Source organism: Odocoileus virginianus, chromosome 9 (genome assembly GCF_023699985.2).
Source record: "Odocoileus virginianus isolate 20LAN1187 ecotype Illinois chromosome 9, Ovbor_1.2, whole genome shotgun sequence".
NCBI classification, from domain to species: Eukaryota; Metazoa; Chordata; class Mammalia; order Artiodactyla; family Cervidae; genus Odocoileus; species Odocoileus virginianus.
This window is the reverse complement of record NC_069682.1, coordinates 57314910-57329208: the sequence shown is the minus strand read 5'-3', so window position 1 is coordinate 57329208 and position 14299 is coordinate 57314910. Positions and strand designations below refer to the sequence as shown.

General features: G+C 49.0%; 1 protein-coding gene across 3 annotated transcripts in view; it reads right to left on the bottom strand.

The window, feature by feature from the left end:
* Positions 1-14299, bottom strand: part of TM9SF4 (transmembrane 9 superfamily member 4) — a 49204-nt gene that overhangs the window by 5854 nt on the left and 29051 nt on the right. For all 3 annotated transcript variants that reach the window (XM_020916169.2, XM_020916168.2, XM_070472506.1), the window contains 9 exons: positions 13663-13786; positions 12253-12371; positions 12038-12149; positions 10741-10811; positions 5689-5821; positions 5019-5100; positions 4850-4925; positions 2040-2123; positions 82-257 (listed from right to left, as the gene is read on the bottom strand). In XM_020916169.2, the coding sequence (XP_020771828.1) occupies positions 82-257; positions 2040-2123; positions 4850-4925; positions 5019-5100; positions 5689-5821; positions 10741-10811; positions 12038-12149; positions 12253-12371; positions 13663-13786 (977 nt within the window). The remainder of the gene's footprint in view (positions 1-81; positions 258-2039; positions 2124-4849; positions 4926-5018; positions 5101-5688; positions 5822-10740; positions 10812-12037; positions 12150-12252; positions 12372-13662; positions 13787-14299) is intronic.

The window sequence follows — 14299 nt, the reverse complement described above, 5'->3', positions numbered from 1 at the left end:
GTCTTCCCAAGGAGACGGCTCGGGGAAGTGTCGGCTTTGTGGACCCCAGAAGCCCCCGCCTGGCCCCTGCTAAAGACTCACCCCACGAATCGGTTCATGTACCACCGCTGCTCAGGGATCTGCCGGGGAATCTGGTTGGTGCGCACGGGGTTGTCATATGGCTGCTTACGGAAGCCGAAGTAGTAACCCAGGTAGACGAGCGGCAGGGAGATCCCGAACCACATGCAGAGCAGGGCCACCATAGTGGGAAAGGGCACCTGTGGGCACAGCACTGTGAGGCTCCACGAGCCCTAAAGCCCAGGCCAGGGGCCATGCAGTGGGGACAGGGACCTTCTGGGTCCTAGGGCAGGAAGGGCTCAGCAGGACACCACGGTGGGACACCCCACACAGGGCTCCTGGCCAGACCATCCTGGGGTGGACCCCAGCCCTGGGAAAAGTGGAAGACAGATGGAGGACCAGCTGAGCCATGAAGTGAAGAAGGAACCACGGCATCCCACAGGAGCTTGTCACCAGGGAGGATGTGGGGAAAGAACAAGGGAGGGCCTGAGAACCGGAAGGGGAGATGAAGGGCCAGAATAAAGGGAAATTACATGTGCTATGTTAAGTGGGAAAAAAAAAAAAAAACAGAAGTACACAGATAGTGTGTTTCTAATTTTGTTCAATGAAAACACCACACTATACCACTAAGTGAAAAGCAGGATATCAAGCTGTATCTACAGGACTCCATTTTAATTAAAATACCCAATACTTAAATAGGCATACACGCCTAGAGAGGCCTATGACAAAAAGTTAACAGTACTTCCTCAGATGGGGTATAGGGGATTGCAATTGATTTGTCATTTTCTTCTTTAATCCCCATTTGCAGTCTTACATTTTTCATGCAAAATGAAAGAAATAAATTAATATTTGTAAAGTATTTAGAACAAAACTTATTCCAAAGTAAGCACTATATGTTTGCTATTATTTTATAATTTTACAATTACATTATTCTATTTTAAATACATCTAAAAAGAGGTTGAGATGAGACAGAGGATGAGACGGTTGGATGGCATCACTGACTCAATGGACATGAGTTTGAGCAAACTCTGGGAGGTCACAGAAGACAGGGAAGCCTGGCATGCTGTAGTCCATGGGGTCACAAAGAGTTGGACATGACTTAGCGACTGAACAACAACAAAAAGAAGTTAGAAGACTGCAAAGATAGGAAATTCCCTGGCTAGGACTCTGTGCTTCCACTGCAGGTTTGATCCCTGGTTAGGGAACTAAGGTCCTGCAAGCCACACAGTGCAATCAAAGAAAAAAAAAAAAAAAGACTGTAAAAACATATTAAAGATCTACATTAACTTTTCTGTACTTTCCAAAATTTCTACAACAAGTGTTTATGGTGAGCAGCTGGTAACTGGGAGGAAAATGTTGAGAGAGAGAAGGGAGACAGGTATAAAAAAGAAGAAGTGAGAGGAAGAACAGGACCCGGTCTTTCCTGAGGGCAGCTCCCTGGACTGCTGGGAAGAACCCAATACTCCGCAGCCTGGACTGTGGGCCCCACCCAAGGCCCTTCAATGGGTACCTCAGTGAGAGGGAGGCAGTTCCCTCCACTGAGGCTGGGATGGCAAATGCCTATCCCACCTCTCCTGCAGCTCATCAATCAAGACCATCTTCCCATCTCCAACTGAGTGCACAATCCTCGAACAGGGGCTGGCAGGGACATGACGAGGAGAGCCTTGTTTTGGGATCCTGGCCTCATCAAGTCACACCAGGCAGCTTTCCCTTGGTTGAGACAAGGGAAATTCCCCAGTTGGCCCCTGGACTGTGGAAACCTCCTTTTAGAGAAGTGAGCTTTAGGCAGCTGTCTGAAAAGAGTCCATGGGAGGGTCAGGGCAGATGGATGCACAGGGCTGGGGAAACCCTGGCCAGCCCTCAGCCCCCAGGGCTGGGAACAGACCTCTGGGGACTCAGAAAAGGGAAGGAAACAGCAGGAAGTCACCTGAGGGGATGGGTCTGAGCACAGCTGGCCCTCCCTGGCTGGGGAGGGCACTTACCGCTCCTGATGAGTGCTTTCCCCAGATAAAGCAATTCAATACGAAGCAGATGCCAAAAACCACGCCAGGATACAGTGTCGCCGTCTGGAAGCGAGAGACACCAGGCTGGGGAGCTGTGTCTAGGGGGCTTTCACCTGCCCCCTAGTCGGGGCACCCAGACTAGAGGTTCCCAAGCCCTCGTGTCCTGGAGGACTCAGCGCCAAGCTAATCCCTTCCAGAAAGCACTCCCTGACCTCTAGACTATGCGGGCCTCCTGTTCTGTCCTTTTAGATCCCTGGACCACTCCTCCCTTGCCCTCATTCAAGTTCGTGATCTCATGATGTTATGACACTCACAGATGTGGTCTTGGGAGGACTGTGTCCTGCTCACCGATGTGCTCCCAGCACTCAGAGCACAGTGTGCTCAGTAAGCATTTGTTGAATAGGAATGACCAGATAAAACTCTAGTAAACACATTGGTCTGCACCTCAACCCAAACCGTCTGGAGTAGTGGGGAAGCTTTAACTGAGTCTTAAGGGCGGCAGGTGCTGGCCTCCAAGTGCATGATCTCACCTAACCCTCACTACAGGCCCAGATGGGAAGGACCACCACTAGCTCTTTTTAAGAAGAGGACAGTGAGGCCCAGCGATGTTAAGTAACCCCCATGCTAACTTCACACAGTCAGCTAAGGGTGCAGCAGAGGTTCAGACCCCGGCTGTCTGACTGCAGAGGCCCCGCCTCTGGCCCCCTGCGGGGGTGTTCTATCCAGTCAGCGTCTCTGGGGCTAGGACTCAGGCACAATGAACCAAAGCTTTAGACTCATAGTTGAGCCTTCTTCACTACTGTGCCTGTCCAAGCACCCAAGAGAGTTGCCCGTCACAATGCCTGAAGCGCCCTGCAATCTGGCGCTCAGCCTCATGGCCAGTTTTATTTATCTTTGGCCCACAGCCTCCCACACTCACTAACTGGCCACTGCCCCTCCACGTCTCTGAATCTGGCCCTTTATCAAAGGTACAGTTAATATCTCAGGTATCCGCTTCCTGAGTGTCAATGCTGAACTGGTGACCTGCCATGTACAGTCTCCTTGCATCCACACAACAACCTGGAGACACCAGCGCCCTGTGGATAGATGAGGAAACCAAGGCTCAGAGAGCTGGTCAAGGTTACCAACTAAGGAGAGAACTGGGCCAGGACTGGGATCCAGGAGATTCCAGAACCTGAGGCTGCCCTGCTGGCTGCTTCCATCCAATGGAAACTCTCCTCTCCAGGGCCCAGCTCAAATGTCATTTCCTCCTTCCTTTCTGTCCTGGTTTATTCTGCTGTGTAGCAGGGAATTCCTTGTCTGTCCTCTTGGCTGAAATTTATGGACTGGCCACTGTGGTAGATACGAGGAAGAACAGGGGAAAAGTTCAGATCCACAAATGGAGAACAACACATGTGGCACTCGTAGGCACAAGGCTTTGCTCTGGCCCTTTTGGGGTGCCAAGGAGGACACTGAGGGCAGAATCAGGGAAGGAGGACGGAGCTAAGACTTAGCCACCCACACAGGTGCCAGAGGAGAGGCATGGTCATACACCTGCATGACTGGAGCAGAGGCCCGCCTGGGAAGGGGGGGCAGAGCTCCACACCAGGGACGGGTCACAATCTTGCAGGGAAACTAGGGAGGTCTAGCGGAGCCAAGGGTCCATGAGAAAGGCAAAGATGCCTGAACGTGGCCAAGAGTCCTGGGGATGGAGATGGGAAGGAACTCATGTGCCAGTTAGCAGGAGAACCATCCACACTTGATGGATGAGGGCAGGCAGCCACCCAGGTGTCTGCCTTGGGGCCTGAGTGGATGCTGGCAGACAGGGTTTGTGCTGGGACCCACCCAGGGAGACTTGGAGGGTATCTGGTAGGAGACTTCATCAGCGAAGTCTCACCAGGGGAGAAGAGGGCTGGGTTTTACAGTTCTGAACATCCCTGGCTCTCAGTACACAGCAGCCCAAGGAAAACATCTGATGCATCAAGCATTCATAGCAGCCTGAGAAAAACACCTGATGCATGACGAATTTGGGAAACTTTCTTGATCTTTCCAGAACAACTGAAGCTCTTCCATACTGAGGGCTTACTAAATGCCACGAGTGTTAGCTAGAGTCGGGCTAACCTGAGTTCCCCTGAGTTTTCGAAAGCTGAGAATGGTTTCAGAAGGCTGGGTCTAGAGGCTTTTCCCAGTTTGGCACCAGGGGTTTCCCTGGTCCTCTAAGGGCTCGCTTGCTCTAGGAGAAGGGGCTCAGGACTCCTAGCCCAGGTGCTCTCTCTTCTGCTGCCAAGAACTCTCCTCACCACCAGGACAGCGATTGTTAGGAGCTGACCCTACTCAAGAGGAACGGCGGCACCAATTCTGGCAAGCAGGCCGACAGTGACGTGGGGCCTGGCCTCTCCAGCCTGTGGCAGGTAATTCTCTCTTTACTCTGCTGGGCAGGGTGTTCTCCCAGCAGCCCTGCTGATCAGGTTTTGACCTTAAACTTTTGACACCTGGGCTTGGTGCCTAACTCCTATTATTCTGAATCCCCTGTTTCTACTTGCTCTTGAGACATGGGACAACGCAGGCTAAAAATCACCTTATTTCAATTCCCTCTTTTCATCAATGTGGCAACTAAGGCCTTCAGAGGTAAGCACCCCTGGGTGAGGTGAGAGCTCAGGGCCCCTCCTTGGGGGCACTCCTCCCACCCCTCATGCTGCTGCCCAGCCTCTGGCCTTGAACACCCCCAGGACGTGCCTCTGCTGCTCCCGAGGAGCCCAGGAGGCGCCTCGGCTCCCCACCAGCACACGGAGGAGATGCGGGACACTTACACAGAAGGCCCCTTTCTTCCACCGATGGCCCTTCAGAGTGCGGTACAGACGGCCGGCTGAAAATCCACCAAACACCCTGTGGGGAAATGGCGGGGGTCCACACCAAGGAGACCTGTTAGCTGAAGCGGAGGCTGCCTGAGTCAGCCCCGAGCCCCTCAGACACACCTACCCCATGAACATGAAGAGGAAGCAGGCCGTGGTCATGAGCGCTCCCCGGCTGGAGGGTGATAGCATCCCAAGCATGGCCACAACTGAGGAGGGAGTGGGGAGAGAGGGAAAGTCAGGGTCTCCAGGCCCCAGGGCCCCATCCAGGCCGGCTGACAGGGCCCTGGCACAGGTGAGGCTAGACAAGGCTCCCTTGGCCCTCCTCTCTACAGGAGAAGACTGGGTCTTAGCTGGGGTTCAGAGGGGTGCAGCAGTTATTATATGTCAGCAAAAAAAGAAAAGTAGGCAGACTGACTTCAGTACTGCCTATAACCACTACATAATCATTTGGAGGGTGTTTTCTGAGAAAAGAGACCTGATTCCAGTCTAATCCTGGCGTGGAAAGGTGTAGGTCATATAATGCCTCGCTGAAAAAGGAGGCCAACCTCCCCGTGCTGATCTGTAGCTTCACTGGCGGTGTGGCTGTGGGGGGGCTATGGATGGTGCTGGAAAGATCTGAGGAGAAAAGCACCAGGGCCTGTGGCTGAGAGGACCAGCCCTTCTGCTGGGACAGATGCTTCTGTCTGGCCCAGAGATGCTGACAAATCCCTCTGCCCCAGGAAGGGAAGCCCACTCCTCAGACTCAGGCCTGTGCTGCTTCCCCCGCCCCACCCCAGCCCCGCAGGCCCACTCACAGATGACGATGAGGATCATACAGAAGAGCTGAATGCCTGAGCCCAGCAGGGAGCTGAGGATCATGGGGTACTGGGGGGGCCTGAAGACGTCTCCATGCACCAGCTTCCAGCCAGACTCTTCCATGGTGTCTTCCTGCAGCAAAGGGCCAGAGAGTGAGGCTCTTCCTGGGCTCCAGAGGAGGCAGCTCCTGCAGGGACCACCCTAGGACCCCCATCCTCTGATAGGGGCTGAGGGTCCCTGAGACGTGTCGACCAGCTCCACTCTTATACAGAAGTGTGAGTGAGACAGTACTTCCCAGAGAACTGTCACATGGGGAAAGGATGCACTAACATGAGCAGACAGCCATATGAAAGGAAAATTTCCTCCCCATATGCCAAAAACCTACTGCACGGAAAACTAATGTAAACCAACACACTAAAATGCTGTGACAGTTTTTGAGTGGTATATTTAGAAGCATTTTTTTTTTTTTACTGATTATAAAAGTGATATAATGTTCTGAGAGAATAGCATTGAAACAAGTATACTATCAAGGGTGAAACAGATCACCAGCCCAGGCTGGATGCATGAGACAAGAGCTCAGGGCTGGTGCACTGGGAAGACCCAGAGGGATGGGATGTGGAGGGAGGCAGGAGAGGGGATCAGGATGGGGAACACATGTAAATCCATGGCTGATTCATGTCAATGTATGGCAAAAACCACTACAATATTATAAAGTAATTAGCCTCTAACTAATAAAAATAAATGAAAAAAAAAGTGATATAAGCACACCTTATTTTACTGTGCTTCATTTTACAGCACTTCACAGGTACTGTAATTTTTACAAAGTGAAGGTCTGTAGCAACCTGCAGCAAACAAGTCTACTGGCACCGTTTTTCCAAAAGCATTTCCTCACTTCGTGTCTTTGTATCACACTTCAGTGATTTTTGCACTATTTCAAAACTTTTATTATTATATTTGCTATAGTGATCTATTCTCAGTGATCTCTCTCTTTTTTTAAATTATTTACTTATCTGGCAGCACTGGGTCTTAGCTGTGGCACACAGGTTGTGGCATGCAGGATCTTAGTTGTGGCATGTGGGCTCTAGTTCCCTGACCAGGGATGGAACCTGGACCCGCTGCATTGGGAGTACAGAGTCCTAGACACTGGACCACCAAGGATCAGTGATCTTTGACGTTACTACTGCAGTGGTTTGGGGCTGCCAAAAACATAAAGATGGCAAACAATCGATAAACGTATGGTCTGACTGCTCCACCAACCAGCTGCTCCATCTCTCTCCCTCTTCTTCAGCCTCCCTACTCCCCGAGACATAACAATATTGACATTAGGCCAATTAATAACCCTACAATGGCTTCTAAACGTATAAGTGAAAGGAAGAGTTACATGCCTCTCACTTTAAATCAAAAGATAGAAATGATTAAGCTAGAGAGGAAAGCCTGTCAAAAGCTCAGACAGGCCCAAAACTAGACCTCTTGCACCAAATAATCAGCCAAGTTGTGAACGCAAAAGAAAAGTTCTTGAAGGAAACTAAAAGTGCAACTCTGGTGAATATAGGAATGATAAGAAAGCAAAGCAGTTATTTAGCTGTTATGGAGAAAGTTTGAGTGGTCTGGAGAGATCAAACCAGCCGTAAGATCCTGTTAAACCAAAGCCTCACCCAGAGCAAGGCCCAACCCTCTTTAATTGTGTGAAGCCTGAGAGAGGTGAGGAAGCTACAGAAGAAAAGTCTGAAGTTAGCAGAGGTTGGTTCATGAGGTTTAAGGAGAAAAGCCCATTTCTATAACAAAAAAGTACAAAGTGAAGCAAGTGATGATGGAGAAGCTGCAGTGAGTTACCCAGAAGATCTAGCTACACTAAACAGATTTTCAATACAGACAAAACAACCTTCGACTGGAAGAAGATGCCATCTATGCTTTCATAGCTATAGAGGAGAAGTTAATGCCTGGCTTCAAAGGACAGCCTGACTCTGTTAGAGGCTCATGTAGCTGCTGACTTTAAGTTGAAGCCAGTGCTCATCTACCATCCCCAAAACCCTGGGGCCCTGAAAAATTACTTTAAGTCTACTCTGCCTGGATGACAACACATCTGTTTACAATGTAATTTACTGAATACTTTAAGTCCACTGTTGAGACCTGCTGCTCAGAAAAAAAAGAATCCTTTCAAAATATTACTGCTCGTTGACAAAGTACCTGATCACCCAGGAGTTCTGTTGGAGATGTACAATGAGATTAATGTTATCTTCATGCCCGCTAACATCCATCCTGCAGCCCATGGGTCAAGGCATTATTTTGACTTTGCAGTCTTATTTAAGAAACGTACTTCATAAGGTTATAGCTGCCATAAGACAGTGTTATTCCTCTGATGGATCTGGGCGAAGTAAATTGAAAACCTTATGGAAAGGATTCACCATTCTAATGCTATTGGCTTTTTTTTTTTTTTTTTTTGGCTGAACTGTGCACCGTATGGAATCTTAGTTCCCCAACAAGACATTGAACCTGCACACCCTGCCTTGGAAGCACGGAGTCTTAACCACTGGACCACCAGGGAAGTTCCAGGATTCACCACTCTAGATGCCATTAAGAACATTACTGATTCATAGGAAGAGGTCAAAATATGAACATTAATAGAAGTTTTGATGAAGTTGATTCCAAGCTTCATGGATGAAATTGTGGGGTTCAAGATTTCAGAAGTAATTGCAGATCCAGTGGAAGCAGCAAGAGAACTAGAATTAGAAGTGGAGCCTAAGGACTGGACTGAATTGCTGCCATCTCACAGTAAAATTTTAATAGGTAAGGGGCTATTTCTTATGGATGAGCAAAGAAAATGATTTCTTGAGATGGAATCTACTCCTGGTGAGGATGCTGTGAGAATTTAGCAAATTTCACTGCTGTCTTATTTTAAGAAATTGCCACACCCACCCCAAGCTTCAGCAGCCACCACCCTGATCAGTCAGCAGCCATTAACATTGAGGCCAGATAAAGATAATGACTAGGTAAAAGCTCAGATGTTGGTTAGCATTTTTTAGCCCTAAAGTATTTTTAAATTAAGGTACTTCTTCAGACATACTGCTACTGCACACTTAATAGACCACAGTATAGTATAAACATAACTTTCATATGCACTGGGAAACCAAAAATTTGTCTCACTTGCTTTATTGTAATAATCACTTTATTGTGATGGCCTAGGACTGAGTCCACAACATCTCTGAGGTATGTCTGTACGTGCTCTTACATGTATAATAAAGTAAAAAAAAAATTCTTTGGTATGATACTCAAATGAACAAAAAGTAGTAAATGTATATCACCATTTTTTAAAAATCCAGAAAGATTGAACAAAAAATATATAATTCATAAACATTTAAGGATTAAAAAATAAACCAGAAAAATACAGAAAATGATTTATATACTTAATACTGGTGTTTTGATCTATTTCCTTAGCCCTTTAGATAGGGACATGTGAGTATGTGTATATAGCTTTTAATAGTAAAACTGGGATCATACTGTATTTATTGGTTATTTTCAGCTGAGAGATGGTCATGAGCATTACCTCATGTCAGTAAACACTTTCTACAATTACTATTTAATAGCTGTACAACTTTCATTAAATTGTACAGGTATATTATACTATAACCAAGTTATTATTATGAGATATCAGGCTATATTCAGCTTATTTAAATTATGAAAAAGTCTGCTATAAATATTTCTAGATCAAATTTTTGTGGTTTTGATGCTCAGGGAACTAAATCCCACATGCCACATGGTGGGGCCAAAAATTAAAAAAAAAAAAAGTTAACTTTTTGACAGTTTATGAAACTTACTGTCAATTAACTACTTTTCAGAAAACTACCAGCTTACACTTGCACAGGTGGCATGAAAGGTGCTTATTTCACATTAACCTTGCCAACAATTAACACTATATATACAGAGCTGGACTACTTTGAAGGTCCAGAACTGTCTTCTCATGATTGAAACTGCATGTGGGGGGCCTGATGTTGTCGTTTAGTTGCCAAGTTGTGTCCAACTCTTTTGAAACCCCATGGACTATAGCCTGCCAGGTTCCTCTACTCATGGGATTTCCCAGGCAAGAATACTGGAACGCATTGCCATTTCCTTCCATAGGGGCTCTTCCCGACCCAGGGGTGGATCCTGCGTCTCCTGCATTGGGAGGTGGATTCTTAACCACTGAGCCACCAGGGAAGCCCATGTTGGGGACTTACGCCTAAGGTAAGAACACTTTTTCACATGTTTATTAGCCATGTATTCTTGTCTGTATTTTTTGTTCATCAGCACATTAGAGAATTTTAGTGTTCTTTTAAGAGATTTTATACCAGTTCTTTTAACTATCATCTTCATTTTTAAAAACATTTATTTTTAATTGGAGGATAATTACTTTACAATATTGTCTAACTATCATCTTCTAAAAAATTTGTTGCATATATTGTTTGCCATTTCCCCTTTCTGTTTTATTTTGACATATAGGATTATGTATGTCAAATAAATATCAATCAAATATCATACAATATTTGTATGTCATCAAATCAATCCAGTTTTCTTCCATTATGTCAGCTTGGACATTAGAAAGCTGGACTTCCCTGGTGGTCCAGTGGTTAAGAATTTGCCTGCCAATGCAGGAAACAAAGGTTCAATCCCTGGCCTGGGAAGATGCCACATGCTGCAGGGCAACTAAGTCTGTGTGCTTTAGAGCCTGTGCTCGGCAAAAAGAGAAGCCACCACAATGAGAAGGCCTCGCACTGCAATGGAGAGTGGCCCTCGATCGCCATAACTAGAGAAAGTCTGTGTGGAGCAATGAAGAACCAGCACAGACAAAAATAAATACATAAAATAAAATAAAAAAGGACAATGAGAAAATCTATCCCAATCACTTTGAGTCATTAAACGTTTTGTTTTCCTTTTCAATGCTTTCAAGGTTTATGCTATGAATGATCATACAACCCTCCACCCCCACCCCCAGTCCTGGTCTGGGAGGCCTGGAGCTCTGCTGCTAGACCACCCTCCCTCTGCAAGTCCATCCCTCCCCAGCCAAGACCTCGTACAATGTCATCCTCCTTATTATAGTTGGCGATGTCCTTCCGCAAGGTCCGAATGATAATCATGCTCAGGATGCCTGAAACAAATGGGGTGGTGGGGCGGGGGAGGAAAAGAAGCCGTCAGCACTGCCAGCTGAGTCTTCTGTGCTGCTGGTCCCCCCGGCATGTGTGGCTTTCTCGAGTGGGAACTGGCTATGCAGTGGCCTCAGGTCCTGTCCTGGGCAGGGCTCCAGCTCAGCGACCAGGGGAGGAGCAAACAGAGGGTCACCCCTCAAGTGTGTGTGTGGGGGGAAATGAGCTGCTGGGATTGGTGGGGGCTGTCACAGGACACTGCTTCCACTCTAGGGAGAACAGCATCCCTGTTCCTCCAGTGATTGGTCCTTCTAACTTCCCCAGGCTCACCTCTCTGATTATTTATTGCTTTTGGTTATCAGGTCATGGCCCATCTCCCTCTCACCTGTGTGCCTATAACCCAGGCTACTCCTTTTGCCTTAACTCCTAGTCACACTTCAAGACATCTCTTGACACACCCCAAACAGCTCAGAGGCCCCCATCAGCACTGGCACGGGCTGTTTCTCTCTAGGCAGCAGGATATCGGCTAAGACAACGGATTATTGAACCCTGAGCTAACTTAATGCTTTTAGGCTTGGCTGGAAGGAGGGGGAGGCTTATGAAATGTTTATTAGCACCACAGCTGGTCCCAGGGTAAATGTTTAATGAAGACAGCATTATCTTCCTCTCCAATACTGAAAAGATCAGTTATGTCCACTGCCTCCCGCCTTCCTGTCATCTGGCTTCTCACCAAGTTTGTCCCACAGCAGGGCCAGTGACCCTGGCTAGAAGAGTCCTTCCCTGGGTTTCTGAATGCGGCTCCTCGTTCAGAGAGGTCTTCTTTAAGGCAGCCTTCACCCCCTCCTCACTTAGTACTACCTGGAACTCCATCACCCCAGGGCTTTTCTGTCTCTCTCCTGCCACCCGAGTATAGACTGGGAGGGCAGAGGCTGGGTTAGGTTTGCTCAACACCATATCCAACATGTGGCTGGGGCCCAAAAAGAGTGAGCAATGACGAACCCTTGTTGAACGAAGCAATGAAAGCGTACGTGAAGAGAGGCGTGGTCTTCCCTGGGGAGCCCTCCAGAGCGGAGGCTGAGTCTTGTTCACCTCTGCGTGCCTGATGCCCCTACGGAGCCCTGCTGTCCGTTTCTGACCCACCCTCGGCTCCAAGAACACCCTAGAAGTCCCCCGTGAGCGATGTGACACCTTAGCCCCTTGTTCTCTCCACCCTCCAGCCCACAGCTCTCACCTGACAGGAAGAAGACCACCACGACAGAGTTAATGATAGAAAACCAGTGGATCTGCACATCACTCATGGTGAGGTAAGTGTCCCAGCGAGAGGCCCACTTGATGTCACTTTCCTGGTGGTGGGGAGGAAGTGCTTGAGAGTCAAGCCTCCTGCTTGACCACTCCCGCCCAGACGAGCCCTCCTCCCCACAGCTGTGGGCTGCAGCCCCTGCTCACCTCCCAGTGCACAGAGTATGTGAAGTACAGCTGATTCTCCTTGGTGGGGTCAATTTCTTGGGGCGAGGAGTTGGTACCCTCAGGCAGGGTGCATGAGCTCTTCTCGTCTGCTTTGAGGTCTGCAAGAGACAGAGACTCAGTCTGTTCCTGGGAGGGCAGGTGCCACTACCCAAGGACTGTTCTGGGGGTGTACACGAGGGTGGTGTGCTGCTGAGAAGAGGCTGGGAGAAGAGCTAACAACAGCTTTAAAACTGTGCTCCCCGGAGCCCTGACTTTTCAAAGAACCTCAGGGGCTGCAGAGGGGTGTGTGCAGGGACTGGGTCTGAGTCCCTGTTTAGTCAAACAAATTCTTCCTTCACTCAAAGCAAATATTCACCTGCTCATTCAGGCAGTCCCATTCAACATGCAAACACCACCAGCCCACTGTCTCACACGTTTCCTCGCTCCCTCAGTCCCCAGAGTCCCCGCGCTAGAGCAATCAGTCCTCAGTCCCTATCTCCCTTCATTTACTCATCCATTCATCCTGCTGTCGTCCATTCAGTAACAAACATACAATAAGCAGGTGCCTACTACCTGCCTGGTCCTGGGCTAAAAACAGTGAGAAAAGAAAACAGGGTCTCTAACCTTGAAGAACCACGGGGACAGCAGCTGCTGTTAAACACTCATACAGTAAACATCAGGCTGTGCCCACGACACTGGCGGGAGGAGAGGAAGTCTAGCGCCCCAAAAGCCCAGGGTCTATGTTTTACAAGAGACTTCTGAGTATGATTTTGTTTGTTTGAATATCAGGTTCCACACCTTAAAAAAAAAAAATCCCAAAACCACCACAGTGGACAGAAGACCAGGCCTACTAAGTGGAAGCATGCTCTGTGGTGAGCAAGGGCTGCCAGGCGAGGGGAAGCTGGACGGGGTTCAGTCAGGCCCAGAGGGCTTGGCCAGGGCTCTCAAATTCCCGCAGGACGGCTGACCCTGGGCCAACTTTAGTCTACACCAGTCACTCTCCCACAGAAGCACAGACACTGAAACTGGCTGCCCAACCGCTCTGTCTCTACCTCTGCCCCCTGTTCTTGAGCTGGCTGGCTCTTATGATGGGCCCAGCCAAGCCCGATTGCTGTTTGCTTGTGGCCAAGTCACCGACCTCTCTGAGCCTCTGGTTCCCATCACAATCAGCACACACCTCCCTGGTGGCCGGGAGCGGGTAAACCGGTAGGTGCTAGACCAGGACTCAGCCTGTCAGCTCTCCCCTGTCCCTGCTTTCTCTAACGGGAATGCAGTGACCCTAGCTTGGCTGCGCCCCTGTGCCACACATGGCCCCTATCAGCGATGTCAGGAGTCAAGGGCGCAGAGACCCCGGGTATGGAAAGCCCAGGCCCATCCAGCCCTGCCCTCTAGCCACACCTACCCACTCACCCTCCAGCCTGATGCTCTGGGGAATCACCTCGAAGCGGACGACGCGGTACGTGTGCTCCCGGTCCTCTTCCAGGTCTTCCCGGTGGTAGTAGAGGATGAACGAGAGGTGATTGTGCAGGTAGATCTGAGCAGAGCAACAGAGGGAACAAAGGAGCTAGGAGCCAGGGAACCACCAGCAAACCCACACAGAGAGACAGGCCAGGTATTCAGTTCCTTCCCTCACTTAACAGACCCAGCCGTACCAACCTTCCAAATACACTGCTCTCATAGCAGTCTGTTACTTGCTAACCCTCCAGGGCTCAGTGGGGCTTATTAAAGTCCAGACGCCACAGGCTGGTATTCAAGGCCCTCTGTCCTGTAACCCTGACATGCTGGGCTGTCGTCACCTTCTCAGGCAGGTTAGTTCACCTGCTCCCCTGGATCTCTCCCTGCCTCATGAACAGTCCCCACCCTGAACCCCGTTCACGGCATTCACTTCAACTAGAATGCTGTCCCGACTTCACGCAGCTCAAGCCTATCTAGCTTTCAAGGCCCACCTCCTCTGTGACAACCTGAATGCATGTATGCTTCCTCCGAACTCCTCTGGCACTGCCCATGGGATTGGGATTGGGACTTAAGATCCAAGGTCTCACACTGT